Source organism: Vipera berus (genome assembly GCF_964194415.1).
Source record: "Vipera berus genome assembly, contig: HAP1_SCAFFOLD_27, whole genome shotgun sequence".
NCBI classification, from domain to species: domain Eukaryota; kingdom Metazoa; phylum Chordata; class Lepidosauria; order Squamata; family Viperidae; genus Vipera; species Vipera berus.
This window is the reverse complement of record NW_027673656.1, coordinates 521,049-538,682: the sequence shown is the minus strand read 5'-3', so window position 1 is coordinate 538,682 and position 17,634 is coordinate 521,049. Positions and strand designations below refer to the sequence as shown.

Sequence of the window (17,634 nt, the reverse complement as noted above, 5' to 3'; positions counted from 1 at the left end):
AAAAGCAGAGACATCACCCTGTCAACAAAAGTGTGTATAGTCAAGGCTATGGTCTTCCCAGTTGCAATGTATGGCAGTGAAAGCTGGACCATAAGAAAGGCTGAGCGCCAAAGAATTGAAGCCTTTGAACTATGGTGCTGGAGAAGACTCCTGCGAGTTCCTTGGACTGCAAGGCGATCAAACCGGTCAGTCCTAGAGGAGATCAACCCTGACCGCTCTTTAGAAGGCCAGATCCTGAAGCTAAAACTCAAATACTTTGGCCACCTAATGAGAAGGAAGGACTCACTGGAGAAGAGCCTAATGCTGGGAAAGATTGAGGGCAATAGAAGAAAGGGACGACAGAGAATGAGGTGGCTGGATGGAGTCATTGAAGCAGTAGGAGTGAACTTAGATGGACTCCAGAAGATGGCAGAGGACAGGAAGGCCTGGAGGAACGTTGTCCATAGGGTCGCGATGGGTCGGACACGACTTCGCAACTAACAACAACAATAAGCTCCACAATTCAGTTGAAAAACTCTCAGAAACCTTTTAGGAGAAAAATAACAATAACAAACTAGAATAATGTGGCCGTATAAATGTTCAGCTGCACCTCAAGTCCGTGAAAGTTTCCTGATCTGTCAGTTTCACCGAGCATTTCTAATATAGCCAATAAATGGTTGAAGACTGTTTCCTGCAAGGAGAACCTGCTTATCGTTATGGGAGAAATAGCAAAAGTGGATTTTTACACCCCCCCCACACAAATACATGAAGTTACTTTTTTTCTCAAGAAAAAAAATCTATGGAATCTAATTTCTCTCTGTTCTGCATAAGTGACAGGGACAAAACAGAAATTTCAAGGCTGATGCTGGGAAAAGACCCACTCCAATTGAAGAACAAGGAGCTTTTGCAGAAAAATCTCCAACTAATTGCAGAAAAGATTTTGGTTAGACAGTTAGTTACAAAGTCAGTTACATAGGTAGTTGTGTAGATAGATAGAGAGACACACAGAAAGAAAGTTGGCTCCACTTTTCTTGTCGTGGGTATTTTTTCCAGTGATGGAGCCCCCATTAAGAGTAAGCCTTATTATTGTGGTTAAGAAAATAACCTACCAGTCCGTTATCTTTTATTCTTTTTTTCTTCTTCAACGCCCCCCCAAAAGGTGTTCCCAGGTGTCGCAAAGCAGCCAGAAGAGGTGGAGGTGGCCCCCATCCGGGTCTGAACCATTTATTCCAGAATCCATCCATCCCGACATCCATCGATCATGGATGAAAGAAGGAAGAGGTCGGAGGTCCTTCCTTGCTCAACAATGTGATGGCTGGTAAGTGTTTGAACTGATTTGTGTCGCGGAACAATTAACAGTCCGACCAGAGGTGGATGGACCGTGGTTCATTTGCATGGTCAATATCAAAGAAAAGAAAACCAAGGCATAGTCTATAGTAAAACTTTTAATGAGAAAACAAAAGACCTAGACTGGCCACATTCTCTCGTCAGGCAGAAGGAGAAAGTAAAACTGAAACTGAACTTTTTTTAAGGCCTGCGCACAAAACAGTTTAAAACCAAAACATTGGCTGGACATAGCTGAAGTCAATATGGTTACAAGATAAGATAAGGTGCAGAGCAGAAAGAGATGTACAACTAAAAATGAGCGAAGCTGGCAAAACTAAAAAAACACGCAGTGACAATTTGGCTGTCAGATTTTCTTCATTTATCCATTTTAAAGATATTCTATTATTATTATGGTTGTTGTTATTTAATTCTTAGATGGATTGCAGGGAGGGGGCAGAAATCCACAGGGGGCTGCACTCAGTGGACAACTTGGAGGCTGCAAGAGGTGAGTGGACCAAGGACTTGTTCAAAAGTAGGAAGAAAAATAAAAGAAGGTCCCAGATGAAGGGAGAGGATTTGGGTTCTCTTGAGGTGACCCAGTGTTGCTTTGCATTTCCCACTTTGGGTGGGGATGGAAGCGATAAAGAAAGAAAACTGGGAGGAAAAAATAATAACTTTTATTATTAATCTGGATGCTAAGTTTTATTTTTTCATTTTTTGCTTCTTGCTTATTTATTATTTCATTATTACTAAAATATTAAATTTGTGCTTGTTTTGCCCCAGGACTAACCGGCGCCTGGGGTGTCACCCCAGAACAACTGCAGCCCCATTTGGGCCCCATCGACGTTGACAAGGTCCCCATGGGTCAGTTGCCAAAGGCCCCTTTCCTCGGCACAGCCGACATCCCGTCCCCCCCCCTCTAGCTGACATTGTGAAGAACCACAATCCCCCAGGGAGGCAGGAGCTTGTCGTGGTTGTGGGGCTTGTGTGCTCCGAGGAAGATGAGGGCTACAAAGAGTGTCTCTCCCGTAAACAATATGGAGAAACATACATTACAGGAACCCCAAAATGGCCTCCAGACTCAGGAGAGATTTTTCCCCTGCTGAGAGACTCCTGGTTCCCTCACCAGAACTGTCTCTATTCTCTTTTCCTTTTATGCACTTTTTAAATGTAGCTTTGTTTAGCTTTGGGGTTTTATTCGGGGTTTTTTTGGGGGGGGAGTTTGTATTTTACGGTTTTGAATAATAATAATAATATTTTTTTTTTATCTCAGAAACCTGGCATTTTAATGGGGTGGGCCAGGTGAGTCTGGCCAGAGCCGGAGCTGGGAGCTGGGATGTGGCTGCTGCAGCCTTTGGACATTCCCTCATATCCTGAAGAGGGGTGACTTTCTCCTTCAGTGGGCTGGAGTGGCTCTTCTCCACAGGGAAACTGAGGTCCGCAGGCTGGAAAAGTTGCCGTTGCTAAAGAAGGACAGTGATGAGTCCAACCCCCAGGTCGATCGTGGCCAGCAGCAGAGGGACCCCCAGGAAGCCCTTTTCTCTGGCTCCCACCTGTCCACATCCCGTGACTCAGCCACTCAGTGAGATGCCTCTGCTTGTCAAGTCTTCCGCAACTCCAACAAAGGCCAGGAACAGGGTTCAGCTGCATCAGTAGAAGGAACCAAAGTGCCAAAGGCATATCCTTATCCTTCTTTTCCCAATATTAAATTATGGGACCTTCCAGGGATCGGAACACCTAAATTTCAGGTAGCAAAGGTTCTGGCCAAAGGTTCCTTGCCTCTTCGAGGTCCTTCTCAGAGTCAGCCTTCTCTCGTTTGAGATGGACACTTGGCTAGTGACCTCACACAGCTCTTTGTGGAGTTCTTCAATCTAATTCACCCAAGATTTGTTCTCCTCTAACTGATGGCAGGATCTTCCTCAGGTTTTCCGCAGGTCTTCCGTTGTGGTCTTAAGTTGATCCAGTGTCTGCTGGAGAGAGACAGCCGTGCTGCTCTTTCATCCATTGATCGTCTCATCCATTTATTTTCTCTCTGCAATTCCTGGGTCTGGAAGTCAAAGGTGTCTCTCAGCTCCTCAGCCTGGAGGTTGGGACCATCGGTGGTCTCTGAGAGATCACCCAAGGATATTGACGGTATGGCCATTTCCTTCCTGTTGCCGACCTGTTTGAGAAATGGAGAGACACCTCAATCACATCCTCTCTCAGGTCAGGGCTAGTTTTGCTAACCTGCCTTCTCCACTCCGGCTTTTCCCTACAGTTTTGGAGTCCGTCATCTTCTGCTAGCGTGAGACGCAGCGGGAGTTAAGAACCAACGGACAATCTGCGGGGGGGGGGTTTCTCTTGCCAAAGGGCCCTTTAGATATAATCTATCTGGATCAGTTCTCAGCCCACAATGCCAGCTTCAAAATAGCATATCTGAGGGCACATCAAGAGAAAACCAACTCTCTGGAGATCTTCCTAATGCTGGGAAGGGCGGAAGGAAAGAGAAGGAGAGGACAATTTGGGGTGAGGTTAGTGGATTTGATTACCGTGTAATCAAATTTGGGAGACCTGAAAATCCAGAAGGTCATCCATCAACCTCTGTGGTCACTCAGAGTCCACACTGACTTCAATGCTGTCAATCAATGCAGACCGAATTCCCTGGAGAAGTCGGCCATGCTGGGAAAAGTGAAGGAAAGGGAGGAAGAGAAGGATCCCCAGGAAGCAGCTCTAGTGGGGATGGGGGCAGGTTGGGAGACCCGAAGGACCTCATTGGGGACAGATCTCCATGGGGAAAAACTATCTATGTGGCTGCTGAGAGTCAACACCAACTTGGTGATATTAATCAATCCATCAATCCATCAGTCAGTCAGTCAGAGGACCTTCAAGGTCCCTTTCAGCTCCCGGCTTCTATTCTCTGTTTCCTTTTCATTGTAGCCTTAATCTCCAAAGAAGGAACAAATTAGGGTTAAAACTATCAAGTGATAATAGCCTCACACAGTCATTAAATTGTAACTGTGTAAAAATCACAAATTTGGCCCCTTCAAGGCATCTGTGGCCTTCATCCCCCAGAATCCAGCCGGCTTACTAGGGAATTCTGGGAGATGAAGTCCACCCAGGCCTTTAAAATGGCCAGGTTGAGAACTACCCACATAATCCATCAATACTGATCTCTTTTCAAACTACTCTGACTCCCATTTGATTCTGACTCCAGTTCGAGGCAGATCTTCTCTCGAAACCCTCCAAAGGAGCCAGAATCCCCCATCGGTCACTCTGGCCATCTCTGGCCTGGCTTTGCTGTTTCTGATGATGGAGAAGGGGGTGACCATTCGAATTAAGATGGAACCCCCCATTGCTTACAATTTCCATCTTCATCAGGAAAGCCAGGTGTGTGACTTTGAGACGGTCTCTCTCTCTCAGCCCTAGCCCACCTCACAAGGTTAGAAAACGAGTCCCAGATTGTTATTGCGAGACGAGAACTCAGTGGTTAGACCAGTGGGAAAAGTGAGCCGGAAGAGACCTCAGAGGTCATCTTAGTTGCCCACCATGGGCAGCTGGACTTCAACTCCCAGAATTCCCTAGGCTCCACTTTGCATGCTTTAGCTGTTCTTCTCACTGCCTGCAAGGAGGGTCTGCAGTCCGGCCTTTCAGTCCCAGCTGGCCCGCCAGGCAGCGAGGAGGGCAGCTAAAGCCGGCAAAGGCCTCACAGCGTCCTCCATTTTGCGGCCTCTTTCCTGAGAGGAATCTTCCTCCCTCCATTTCAGGGGGGGGGGAAAGCTGCAGGGAGATTTTCTCCCCCCTCCAGCCAGGAGTCAGGAAGGTTCCCCAGAGAGGGGAGTTTGGGGGGGTGGAGGGAGGAGGGAGGAGGCAGGCCGGCAGCCATCCTGATCCTTTCGGGGGAGTCTCAGAGGAAGCTGGGGCTGGAGGGGCATATAAGTTAAATAGGCAGGGTGACAGTATACAGCCTTGCCGGACTCCTTTCCCAATTTTGAACCAGTCAGTGGTTCCGTGTCCAGTTCTCACTGTTGCTTCTTGGCCCACCTATAGGTTTCTCAAGAGACAAATAAGATGGTCTGGTACGCCCATCTCTTTAAGAACTTGCCACAGTTCGTTGTGATCCACACAATCAAAGGCTTTAGCATAGTCAATGAAGCAGAAGTAGATGTTTTTCTGGAACTCTGGGTGTGTGTGGGTGAGTGGAAGGTTGGGTGTGGGGGTTTTCTGGGTATGTTTTGTTTGTGGGTGAAGGAGAGCAGAGGAGGAGGTGGCTTAAAGTCAAGTAAGGAAGGAAAATGAATGGGACAAGGTAGGGTGAGGAGTAGGCAAAGCGCCTGAGAAAGGCAGCAGAGGACCTGCAAGAGAAACAACTTAAAGAGGCCAAACAACCATGAATCCCTTGGAGCTGGTTCAAGGGCTTGGCTGGCAGTGTGCCTGGACTGTCTCGGGTGCTCAGCAGGCCCGCCAAGGGGATTACCCAGATGGGTGACCAGAGTGGTCACTGCGGAAAAGCCAGCCAGCCAGCCAGCAGGGAAGCATTTTCTTCCTGATCCCCCCCCAAAGAAAAGCGAAGCCCCCTCTTTTGCCCTTCCCAGAGGAACTGGGGCATCTGAGGATTTGCAGAATGCTTTGCCAGTGGCAGCTTGCCAGGGTCCTGGTCCGGTCCTCTTCCCAGCCTTCAGAGAGATGGGGAGCTGGTTCCTCTCCACCCTCTGTGCACCGGGTGCACCAATGGCATAATAGTAGTGTAGAAATGATAATGGTGGCCTGAGTTGGGTGCCTTGCTGCTCCTTTTTCATATCTCTGATATATGTATCTTAAAATAATGTTGGGTGTCCATAATCACTCTGTTAAATAAACCTGTGCACTACACAATAGTGGTGACGAAGGTGGGATTGCTGCCGACAAGGAGCTGAAGTCACTGGGGAAGCGCTGCGTGAGCTGAAGGGAAAGGCATTTTCCTTCCTTCTTCCCCCCCACGACCGCCAGCCGACTGGACCACGCCGGTATCCACATCCGCGACTCGAGACCTGAACCAACACCACGATGGCAAGAGCCGGACAACCCCGCGAATTCGACACCCACCACCCCGAGACATGGGCCCGGTACCTGGCTCACGCCGAACTGTACATGCGGTTCAATCAGATCTCGGAGGATGGCGCGAAGGCGGGCCGCCCTGCTCTGCATCCGGGGGACCAGCACTCCTGGAGATCGCCGCGAACCTGTTCGCCCCGGAGGCCATCAACACCATCGTGTATTGGGACCTCGTGGCCATCGCCCATTTCAGGCCCTGGCGTTCCAAAGTGGCCGCAAGGTCACAATTCGAAAAAAGGGACCAGCGCCCCGACAAATCCAGTGCCGAGTTCCTCGCCGCCCTAGGAGAAGCCGCCATCGCCTGCAAGTTTTCAAACTACGGGCTACGGGACCGGCTGATCTGCGGCCTATGAGACAGGCGGCTGCAAAAGCGCCTTTTCGAGAGAGAGGAGGTTTTGCTCCAGGAAGCCGAGGACGCATCCTGGCCCACGAAGCGGCCTGCGGGGCCATCCAAGCAGTCCAGGAGACCCGGACCGGCAGCCAAGCAGCCAGCATCCACTGGCAGGTCGCCACAGCCGAGGACGACCAGAGCATCCACCTCCTCCAGTGGAAGTCGACCCCCGACCAGCGAGTCAGACGCCCAGACATGGCCAGGCCTCCCAGCAACGCCGCCAACCTTCAGAAGTGCGCAGGGTGTGGTGGGAACCACGTGCGCAACCTCTGCAAGTTCCGGTCGGCCACGTGTTGGGCCTGCAAGAAAACAGGCCACATAGCCATGGTCTGTCGTAGCCGCCGCCCCTGAAAGGAGATCCACGAGCTGCAACCGGAGGAACCGTCATTCGAAGGTACTGGGGCCCCGACCAAAATGCGAATTGGCTTTGTTGAGAGCCCGCTGGCCATTAACCACACGGGTAGCCGCCGGCTGCTCAAACCCAAAATTAGACTAACTATCCGCTTGCAAGGCATCCCTTGCAGCATGGAGCTTGACTCCAGATCAGCGGTCTCGATCATTTCAGACGAGACCCTTAACTACATAAATGGCCGGAGCAAGCAGCGTATTAAATTACGGCCTACAAATTTAACCCTGACCGATTTTCAGAATTCGCCAGTCAAGGTAAAGGGGGAGGCTACCGTCTCAGTGGGGTTTAAGGGTCGCGAAGAGCACCTGGAGGTTGTAGTGGTAGAGGGCCGGAGAGCCAGCCTGGTCAGCCTAGACTGGTTCGAGGCCCTGGGAATCACGGTCTCCGGGATCCACCGGATCCAGGGGGACTCCGTCAAGGCTGTCTGCAAGGAGTTCGCAGATGTCTTCGACGGGACGCTGGGCAGGTACACAGCCCCCCCCATATCGTTCAAGCTCAACTCGAACGTTCCCCCTGTTAGGGTCTGGCCACGGCGAGTTCCCTTCGCACTCAAACACAAAATTGAGCGCGAACTGGATATGCTGGTGGCCCAGGGGATCCTAGAGCCCGTAGATGGGGGGAGTGGGAAACCCCAATTGTCACCCCCCTCAAATCCCATGGGGAAATAAGGATCTGCGCCGACTACAAGTGTTCGGTGAACCGTGCCCTGAACCCGCACGCTTACCCGGTCCCCACAGTCAGCCACGTTCTCGCTTCCCTCCAAGGTGGCGCCATCTTTGCAAGACTCGATCTTGTGCAGGCGTACCAGCAACTCACCGTTACTAGGGCAACAGCTGACATTCAAACCATAGTAACACACAGGGGAGCGTTCCGGGTGAACAGGCTGCAATTTGGGGTCAGCGTTGCTCCTGGCATTTTCCAGGAAGTTATGGAGAAGACACTCAGGGGCATCCCAGGAGTATGCCCCTATTTTGATGACATCCTGATTGCAGGAGCATCAGCAGAAGAGCTGGCAGGTAGGCTCAGGGAGGTACTGTCCAGGCTGCGTTCACCTGGCCTTAAACTCAAGAGGGAGAAATGCAGCATAGGTGTTCCCTCCACAGAATTCTTGGGATTCAGGGTAGATGCCAGGGGAATCCACCCCACAGAGTCCAAGGTGAGGGCCATCAAACTAGCACCCACACCCAAAAACAAGGCAGAGCTACAGGCATTCCTGGGCCTGCTGAACTTCTACCACGCGTTCCTCCCACACAAGGCAGCCATTGCAGAGCCACTCCACAGGCTACTGGACAAACAGGCAGCATGGGTCTGGACTTCCACTCACGACCAAAGCTTCAGGGCTTTAAAAGCACTACTGTCGGATAAGTCCACAGTAACCCATTTCATCGAGACAAAGCCCATATGCATCGCATGCGATGCATCCCTTTACGGTGTCACCTCGAGCCCAATGTGGCGCAAATTCCCATAGCATACTATTCTAGGACGCTGTCTGGAGCAGAAAGAAACTACGCCCAAATTGACAGAGAAGCCCTGGCAATCGTGGCAGGAATAAAAAAATTCCACGATTATCTGTATGTCAGGGAATTCACTGTCTACACGGACCACAAACCACTCCTAGGCCTGTTCACAACGGACAGGTAGACGCCCCAAATCCTGTCCCCCAGAATGCTCCGGTGGTCCATCTTCCTTGCAGCCTACAATTGCAAGTTGGTGCACAAGCCAGGGAAGGAGATGGGCCATGCAGACGGCTTATGTAGGTTACCCATTGATACCCCCGAACCAGACCCAGCACCAGCAACACAGATCCTAGCCCTGCAGGAGTTACCAGAATGCCCTCTCCATGCCAAGGACATTGCCAGTAACACAGCCACTGACAACATCATGAGCAGGGTACACTCATGGGTTTGCACAGGGTGGCAGGACAAGTCCCCGGGGCCTGAGTTCCAGGCCTACTTCACCAGGCGCAACGAGATCTCCACGCACAGGGGTTGCCTCCTCTGGGGAAGCAGGGTCATCATTCCCACCGCAGTAAGGGGCAGTGTCTTGGACTCCTTACATGAGGGACACCCGGGGGTGGTTAGGATGAAGGCTCTTGCCAGAAGCTACCCCTGGTGGCCAGGGTTGGACAAGGACATTGAGGATCAGGTCAAGGCCTGTTACACGTGCCAGAGATCCAGGCCAGAGATGCCACACGCACCCGTGCACCGGTGGGAGGCCACACACACACCCTGTCCCGCATCCACATTGACTATGCAGGGCCATTCCAGGGCGAACTGTTCTTAGTAGTAGTGGACAGCCACTCCAAGTGGTTGGAGGTAGTCCCGGTTCCCAACATGACCTCGGGGAGGACAATCCAGGTGCTCAGAGCTCTCTTTGCCACACATGGCCTCCCCAACGTAATTGTGTCTGATAACGGGCCTCAGTTTACTGCTAATGATTTCCAGGTGTTCTTGAAGGCGAACTGGATTAGGCACGCCACCTCCACGCCCTTCCATCCATTGACCAACGGGCAAGCTGAACGGATGGTAAGGATGACCAAAGACGCACTCCGGCGCATCATTAGTGAGGACTGGCATCACAGGCTGGTGAAATTCCTACTCACCCAACACACGACACCATGCGTTGCTACCGGGAAGAGCCCAGCAGAACTGCGGTGGGGACGGCGTCTCATCACCAAGCTGGACCATTTACACCCAGACCGAGTAGCAGCCGAGACGCATCAGCATCATTATCATCATCATCTTCATCGCAATCATCACCAGCACACAGAGTTCTCAATGTGGGGGACCTGGTCTGGGCGAGGAACTACAGGGACAGTGGGTTCCAGGGACAGTGGTTGAGAAAACTGGACCCCTCTCTTACATCGTGGGGGTGGAGGGGGACAGACACATAAGGCGACACATCGACCAGCTCAGAGGAAGGGTTCCTGAGCGCACCACACACGCCCAACAGGAGAGCCACACCCCAGGAGAGGTCAGCCCAACCAGAAACAACACAGAGCAGGAACCAGAGGAGGAGGGCCTCCTGAACCCAGCCCTGTTCAACCCAGCACAAAGTCCCCAAGAACCAGCTGTCCAAGCCCAGGGTCAAGCCACACCTAGACGGTCCACCCGGCCCCACAGGACACCTATCAACCTGGCGGACTATGTGTGCAAGTGACCTCCTCACAGTTGCATTGTTTTTTTGTTATTGACATACAGTGTACATAGTTGTAGCTACTTGCAAATTGTTATCGTTGTTATGTGGTTCTTCTCTAAGGGGGGAGGGGTGTTATGTATGCAGGCACCTGCATAGCAACAGCCACCAGGGGGCGTTGGCCTGAATGGTTTTGGCGGGAAACCCAGTTTCGGCGGGAAACCTAGCGCCAACCCCATTGGCTGTCCGCTTATCTGGCCAGGTATTTAAGGAGGCCAGGTAACCCTCATTCCCCAGTACGCTACCCCCTCCAATAAAGAGCTGAACACGTACTCTGGCTGGCGTCTCTTCCTTGCGTCGGACCCACTACACAATAGGAAGGGAAAAGGAAAGAGAGAGTATAATGGAAGGAGAGACAGGAAGGGAAAGGGGAAGCAGAAAAGGATTTGAAAAAAGGAAGATAAGGGAAATTGGAAAGGGAAACTTTCACATATTTAGAAAGTTGGGCTGAGGGGGGGGGGTCAGCCCAACACAGAGTTGACAAAGGCGGAGCCAGGGAGAGGTGGGGCTCAGTACCCTTCCACTGGCCTCTTGGCAAGCAGATGCCGGGCAGAAGGGGGGGCTGCTCTCAGAGGGCTGGGTCGGAAGAAGAGCGGGGGAGCAATTTATGGGGGGGAATAAGAAAAGCCAGGGTGCCCTTTGAGATCATCGGAAGGTGGAGTTCAAATCTGCAGATTAATTAAAAGAGCTGCAGATGGAGGCCAAAAAATGGGGGGCGGGATTTTGGCACCTTACCCCTCCTCCAAGGCCAAGAGGAGATTTGCTGACCCCTGCCCTGCTCCTCCTTCCAAGACTTGCATTCTGGCACCGTCGCTGCTCCTCGCATCCCCAAACTACCGGCAGCTAAGCGCAGAGCAGACATTGTTTTGCCCCAGTCCGATGCAGCCCAACCTGGAAGAGAAAGGAATCCGCGAGGCTCCCTGGAGCCCCCAGCTGGAGCTCGGCATGGGCCAATCTGCTCCTCACGGGAAAATCCTTACCGCTGTCCTTCAGCTCCACCACTGTTGCCCAGTCCACACACACACACCTGCCTGCCTGCCGGCTGAGTCCTGCAAAGGTGCTGAGTGTGACAGCTGCCTGGAGCTCTTGTGTGGGCTTCAGCCCCAGGGTGGCTCAGCCACTTTTCCCCTGCAGCTCCAGAAGCAGCCACTCACCCTGCCCGCCTCGCTCTTGTGCTCCCCAGCAGGTCTCCTTGGCACCCGCAGCCTTTGATAGACAGAGGCACGACTCAGCCCGGGAGGGAAACAGTGCAGAGCCGGCCCTGGTCTCTATCCCCGCAGCCTGGCTGGGAGGAAGGCCGTCCAGGCGCCCCCAGCTCTGCTCTTGCCTGTCCCACTCAGACCAGCCCCACGGAGGAGGTGGAGGAGGGCCTCCACCTGGCCGAGGTGGCGGGAAGGAAAAGGGAACTTGGGTAGCCTGCCTGTCAGGTGTGGTGCTGCCCGACCTGGGCGCCAGGGAACGGGGCAGGACAGGGGCTTGAGTTGTTTGGGTGAGGGGGGAGCCAAGAGGCACAGGTGCGGCCTTTTGTGTTGGGGGGGGCAAGGAGTGTCTGGTGAGGGTGTGGGAATCAAGGCCAGCTGAGGGACTTTGGGCCAATCAATTTTAATCCCACCTTCAAAATAAAAGCCATATGGGGGACTTTGAGATAACGAACAGGGGACTGTGAGTTCTAGTCCTGCCTTAGGCATGAAAGCCAGCTGGTGAATTTCACCCAGTCCAAAAGATTCTGAGTTCTAATCCTCCCTTATAAGCACCAAAAATTCCTGGATGACTTTGGGCCAATGACCAGGAGACTCTGCTTCCAGCTGTTGTGGTCAACACTTTCTGCAAAGGGGCTTTTACCAGAAAATGAAGAAAAAACTATATAATAGTGATGAAGATTTACCTCCACAGCTGAGATGAAGTCAAACATGGCATTCCAACTCATTCCAGCATTCCAATGGTTCGCATGAAGGTTATCGTGTAACATGGTTCAAGTTGGTTCCCACAGATTCCATCATATCTCTTTTAATAATAAATGTTAGGCATATGGTGTTAGCCTACAATGTTGGGTTGAAAATATATTAACCATAATGTTATGACTTTAAGAAGTCTGGACTGTTTATTTTTGACTGTGCATTTTTGTTTTTACACCACCTCAAAGTGAACTATTTTTTGCTTTTACAACTCAGTGTACTCTTGTGGTTTCTGTGTGACTCTTGCTGCTCTCAGTACCCTTCCTTGTCTGTGCAACTCTTTGGTAGCACAAGGAGACCTCTGCACACAAAATTCCTTAACAATAATAATAATAATAAAGTTGGAGGGGATCTTGGAGGTCATCTAGTCCAACCTCCTGCTGAACCCTATACCAGTGATGGTGAACCTTTTAGAGTCCGAGTGCCCAAACTGCAACCCAAAACCCACTTATGTATTGTCAGGTGCTGGGTGGGTGGGCGTGGCCCATTGAATCGGCTTGGCCCATTGGGTGGGCGTGGCTGTGGTGGTAACAGCAGACTGGGTGGTACTAAAAAGTTCAATCAATCAATTCCAACTTTGCAAGATCTTTTTTTTCCTGCGAGAAGTTGAAATTGATTGATTGATTGATTGATTGACTGAACCTTTTTTTTTGCACACGTGGCAGAGGCCTAAAGCGAGGTTTGCCACCACACCCCTATACCATTTCAGACAAATGGCTGCCGAGTCTCTTCTTAAAAACTTCCAGTGTTGAAGCATTCACTGCTTCTGGAGGCAGATTGTTCCACTGGTTAATTGTGCTAACAGTCAGGAAGTTTCTCCTTAGTTCCAGGTTGCTTCTCTCCTTGATGAGTTTCCATCCATGCTTCTTGTCCTGCCTTCAGGCGCTTTGAAGAATAGCCTGGCTCCCTCTTCTTTGTGGCCGCCCCTGAGATATTGGAACACTGCTATCCTGTCACCCCTCAACCTTCTCTTCATTAAACTACACATACCCAATTCCAGCAACCGTTCCCTATATGTTTTAGCCTCCAGTCCCCTAATCATCTTTGTTGCTCTTCTCTGTACTCTTTCTAGAGTCTCAACATCTTTTTTACATCATGGGGACCAAAACTGGATGCAGTATTCCAGGTGTGGCCTTACCAAGGCATTGTAAAATGGTATTAATACTTCACATGATCTTGATTCTATTCCTCTGTTAATGCAGCCTAGCGCTGTGTTGGCTTTTTTGGCAGCTGCAGTACACTGCTGGCCCATATTTAAGTGATTGTCCACTAGGACTTCAAGATCCCTCTCACAGTTACTACTGTTGAGCAAGGTGGTAACCTATACTATACCTTTGCATTTGGTTTTTCTTGCCTAAGTGTAGAACTTTACTTTTTTCACCATTGAATTTCATTTTGTTAGATAGTGCCCAGTGTTCAAGATCCTCCTGTATCTTAAGCCTATCTTCTGGAGTGTTGGCTATTCCTGCCAGTTTGGTGTCCTCTGCAAATTTGATGAGTTCCCCATCTATTTTCCTCGTCCAAATCATTGATGAAGATGTTAAAGAGCACTGGGCCTAGAACAGAGCCCTGGGGCACCCCACTACACACTTCCCTCCAGGTAGATGCAGTTCCATTGAGAACCACACGCGCTGAGTGTGACAGCTGCCTGGAGCTCTTGCGTGGGCTTCAGCCCCAGGGTGGCCCTTTCCCCCCACAGCTCCAGAAGCAGCCACTCACCCTGCCCGCCTCACTCCTGGGCAAATTCCTCTGAATGACCTTCACAGAGTTATCTTTAGTAAGATTTATAGAGTTGAATGGGAAGGAGGTTACAAGAAACATATGCATTTATTTTTCTTTAATTCCTGCATATCACCTAAGCAGAAATAATATCTTTTTGCAAATAAAAGAAATTTTAACAATCCTTCCAATATCACAATAGTGTTATGTTTCATATTTTTACATTTATTCTGGCTGTAAGATGCTCCTTTGTGTTCAGGTCTGGCCTCAGAAGGATAATGTAGCACTTGGGGATGAAGATGCAGCCCAGCAGCCCAGCACTGGAGGCCAGGATGGAGAAGACCTGCACAGCCACCATGTATTTCCCTTTGGTGCTCAGGTAGGTGGGCACAAAAGTCACCCAGACACTGCAGAAGACCAGCATACTGAAGGTGATCAGCTTGGCTTCGTTGAAGGCCCCAGGCAGATTCCTGGCCAGGAAAGCCACCGTGAAGCAGATTGCAGCCAGGAAGCCCATGTAGCCGAGGTTGAGGTAGAACATGACAAGAGCCCCTTCGTTGCATTGCAGGATGATCTCTCCAGGCTGGGAGTGGACGTCAGAGTCAGGGAATGGGGGGAAAAATCCCAACCAGATGAAGCAGATAATAATTTGAGCACCAGAACAGGAAAGGATGATGGAGTTGGCTAAGGTCTTTCCCAACCATCGGTTCACTCTATTTCCTGGTTTTGTGGCCAGGAAGGCCAGCACCACCGTGATGGTTTTGGCAAAGAGAGAAGAAATGGCAACTGAGAAGATGAGACTGAAAACCATTTGTTGGAGAAGGCAAGTAACTTTCGTTGGTTGACCAATGAAGAGAGAAGGAGACAAGAAGCAAAGCAGGAGGGAGACCAAGAGAATGTAGGAGAGGTCCCGGTTATTGGCTTTGACAATGGGAGTTTCTCTATATTTAATGAAGATGATTAAAACAAGGCCTGTGTTTAGGAACAAGAGCAGTGCAAAAAAGACCAGGATGATACCCAGACGTTCTTCATAAGACAGGAGCGTTATAACTTTGGGGATACACTGAACTCTGTCCTCATTTGGATATTTGTCATCTGGACACTTGGTGCATGTTTTCATGTCTGAATAAAGGAAAAAAAAACAATATTTCTTTATCATTCTGCCCTTTAAATATATAAAAATATATAGCTAAGTCTATGAAGTTGGAGAAAGTCCTAGGACAGGGGTGTCAACCTGCCGGCCCATGGCTGGATGCATCATAGCAACACCGTGCCCACCCCATTGCCGGCAAGCTTCAATCTGTCCTTCAACTTGCACTTTCATCGAAATGCTTGCGATGGATCCACCTCCACAAAGCCTTCCTTCCACCTTCCCTTCATCCATTGTCACCCACCTTCCTGAGTGGAGACGGTCCTCTCCAGACAAGGAACGCAGTCGTAGCAGCAAACTGGCTCTCCTTCTCGAGCCCTCTTGACAAATCCGGGATGACAACTTTCCACACATTTGGACTGAGGCAGGGACTAACCAGAAAAAATAAGGAATGCAAAAGAAAATGGGTTAGAATTCATCATCCATGGAAAATGGAGGTAGAAATTGACATGGTCTCTGGTCTTCACTTAGGTAAATATGAAATCTCTGATCATTCCAAACAGATGTAGAAGATAGAACAACTGGCAGATTCTTCATTTAATTTCTCCCTTTCACCTTTGGCATGTAACTTTTCAATAAAGGATTTTTCTACTTAATAAAATCTGGAGATATGGAACTGAGAAAAGATGTAAGAATTCAGTGACAACCAGGGGCTTCCTCCTCATGCCCTGATAAACACACATTCCTCCACTCTTCATGGAGCCTCCCAAACAGTCTAAGAAAACAATCCAGTTTCTATTCCCCAGATTCAATGCTCAGTGATGGTCAACCCCCTTGGGGACTGAGACCACTTGAAATGTGTTCACAGGCTTTGGAAAACAGAGAAAAGACATTAAAATTTCTCTCACCTTGTTGAGCAACTTTTGTCGTGAAAGAGCATCTTGTTTGATAATAAGTCTCTGTCTTTTAAAATATGCCAGAATGTCTTTCCTGTGATTCTCCTTCGGGAGAACCAACATGCTTTCAATGCCCAGATCTGCTGCTACCTCTCCATTTTGATCTAAGTACAGTTTTTGGTTAGAAATATTCCAAAATTCATCCTTCTCCAGAAAGGGATGAAACTAGTATTGAAACATCCATAATTTTAAAAGCAAAAAACTTCATTTCTTATCTCACATTTGAATCTTTCTTCTACCATTCTCTAACTTGCACATATGCTTAATTAGGAAAAAAGATGTTACCACTATCTCCATAAGTGAACAAAAGAGATTTAAAGAGTCAGTCATATACTGACAAAATATTGCTTATAATGGGAAAATATATTAGACACAATTGATCAATGATTGGTAACATTCTAGAGCAGGTGTCAAATAAATTGAGGAAGAGAAAAAAATATGAATAACAATTTGTCATAAGTTAACAATTTTTCTATGTTGTCATCAATACAGGAGAGTTGATAAAACTGTCATGCAAGATTTATAACAATTCCCAGGCAAATTTAATTTGATCTGATTTAAAATTACCTGGCTTCTCCAGGGAAGTGCTTTTAATAATGTTATAGGAGTGTGAACTTAGTGAACTCAAGCAGAATCAGAACCAGAGAGCTGGAAGGGACCTTGTAGGTCATCTAATCCAACCCCCCCCACTCCGAACAGGAGACCCTACACCATTTGCCAGGACGCATTGGTTGATTGTTCTCACTGTCAGAAAATTTTTCCCTGTTGAATCTCTCTTGATCAGTTTCAGATCAGATCAGTAAGGTATCAAAGATCTGGAAATCCAACAATATTGGGCTGCTCTTTCAAAGAATGTTTCATTGAGCAGTCAAACTCTCCCTTTTAAAGCAACTAGATATTTATATCGAATAACCATGTAAAAAATCCAAAGGACATTTTAACCTTAGTGCGCTGCAATGCAGTTGCCACAGCAGTTTTAGAAGGGCTGATATAAAGAAATATGGTATGAGCTGAGACTGGGTCTTTGTGGAGAAGGAGCCATTGAAACTGCAGCTACGTCCTGCTATGCTGCATCTTCTATCAGGACTTACGGATTCACTTTATAACATCTCTCCTAATAAAATATCCAGGAAATACTGAGCTCTTTTATGTGCAACTACTGTTATCAGATCAATATGAAGTAGATTCTCTGAATGGGGCCAAATTCTCTTATGCTGTATGCAAAATTAGACAGACTTTAACTGCCCATTAATTGTATTGTTGCTGTTGCTGTTGTTGTTGTTATTTTAACACTTCTATTTGCAATGCTGGTCTGTGACTGTAATAAAAATTGATTGGTTGAAGGAGGAAGTTGTGTTGGATACATTTGCTACCTTGTTTTATTTGTAAATAAATAAATACATATTTATGAAAATGATCCCCAAACCCTACTTGACTGCAAACTGAAAGTGAGTCTTGAGAGAAGACAAGGAGAAGACTTTGAGAGCAGCTTCTCCAACTTACAAAATCTCTCAGTCGGACAAGGGAGGATACAAAACTTTTCC

General features: G+C 49.0%; 2 protein-coding genes across 2 annotated transcripts in view; one reads left to right on the top strand and one right to left on the bottom strand.

The window, feature by feature from the left end:
• The first annotated feature begins 6,176 nt into the window (after positions 1 to 6,176).
• On the top strand, positions 6,177 to 10,642 carry LOC308679195 (uncharacterized protein). Its single transcript, XM_081346791.1, has 2 exons — positions 6,177 to 7,160; positions 9,620 to 10,642. The coding sequence occupies exon 1, from the start codon at positions 6,437 to 6,439 to the stop codon at positions 7,115 to 7,117; it is 681 nt and encodes a 226-aa protein (XP_081202917.1). The 5' UTR covers positions 6,177 to 6,436; the 3' UTR covers positions 7,118 to 7,160; positions 9,620 to 10,642.
• Positions 10,643 to 14,255: 3,613 nt separating this feature from the next.
• Positions 14,256 to 17,634, bottom strand: part of LOC308679194 (vomeronasal type-2 receptor 26-like) — a gene marked incomplete at both ends in the record, with an annotated part of 478,617 nt that continues 475,238 nt past the window's right edge. The window contains one exon of the mRNA XM_081346790.1: positions 14,256 to 15,166. Coding sequence (XP_081202916.1) covers positions 14,256 to 15,166 — 911 coding nt within the window. The remainder of the gene's footprint in view (positions 15,167 to 17,634) is intronic.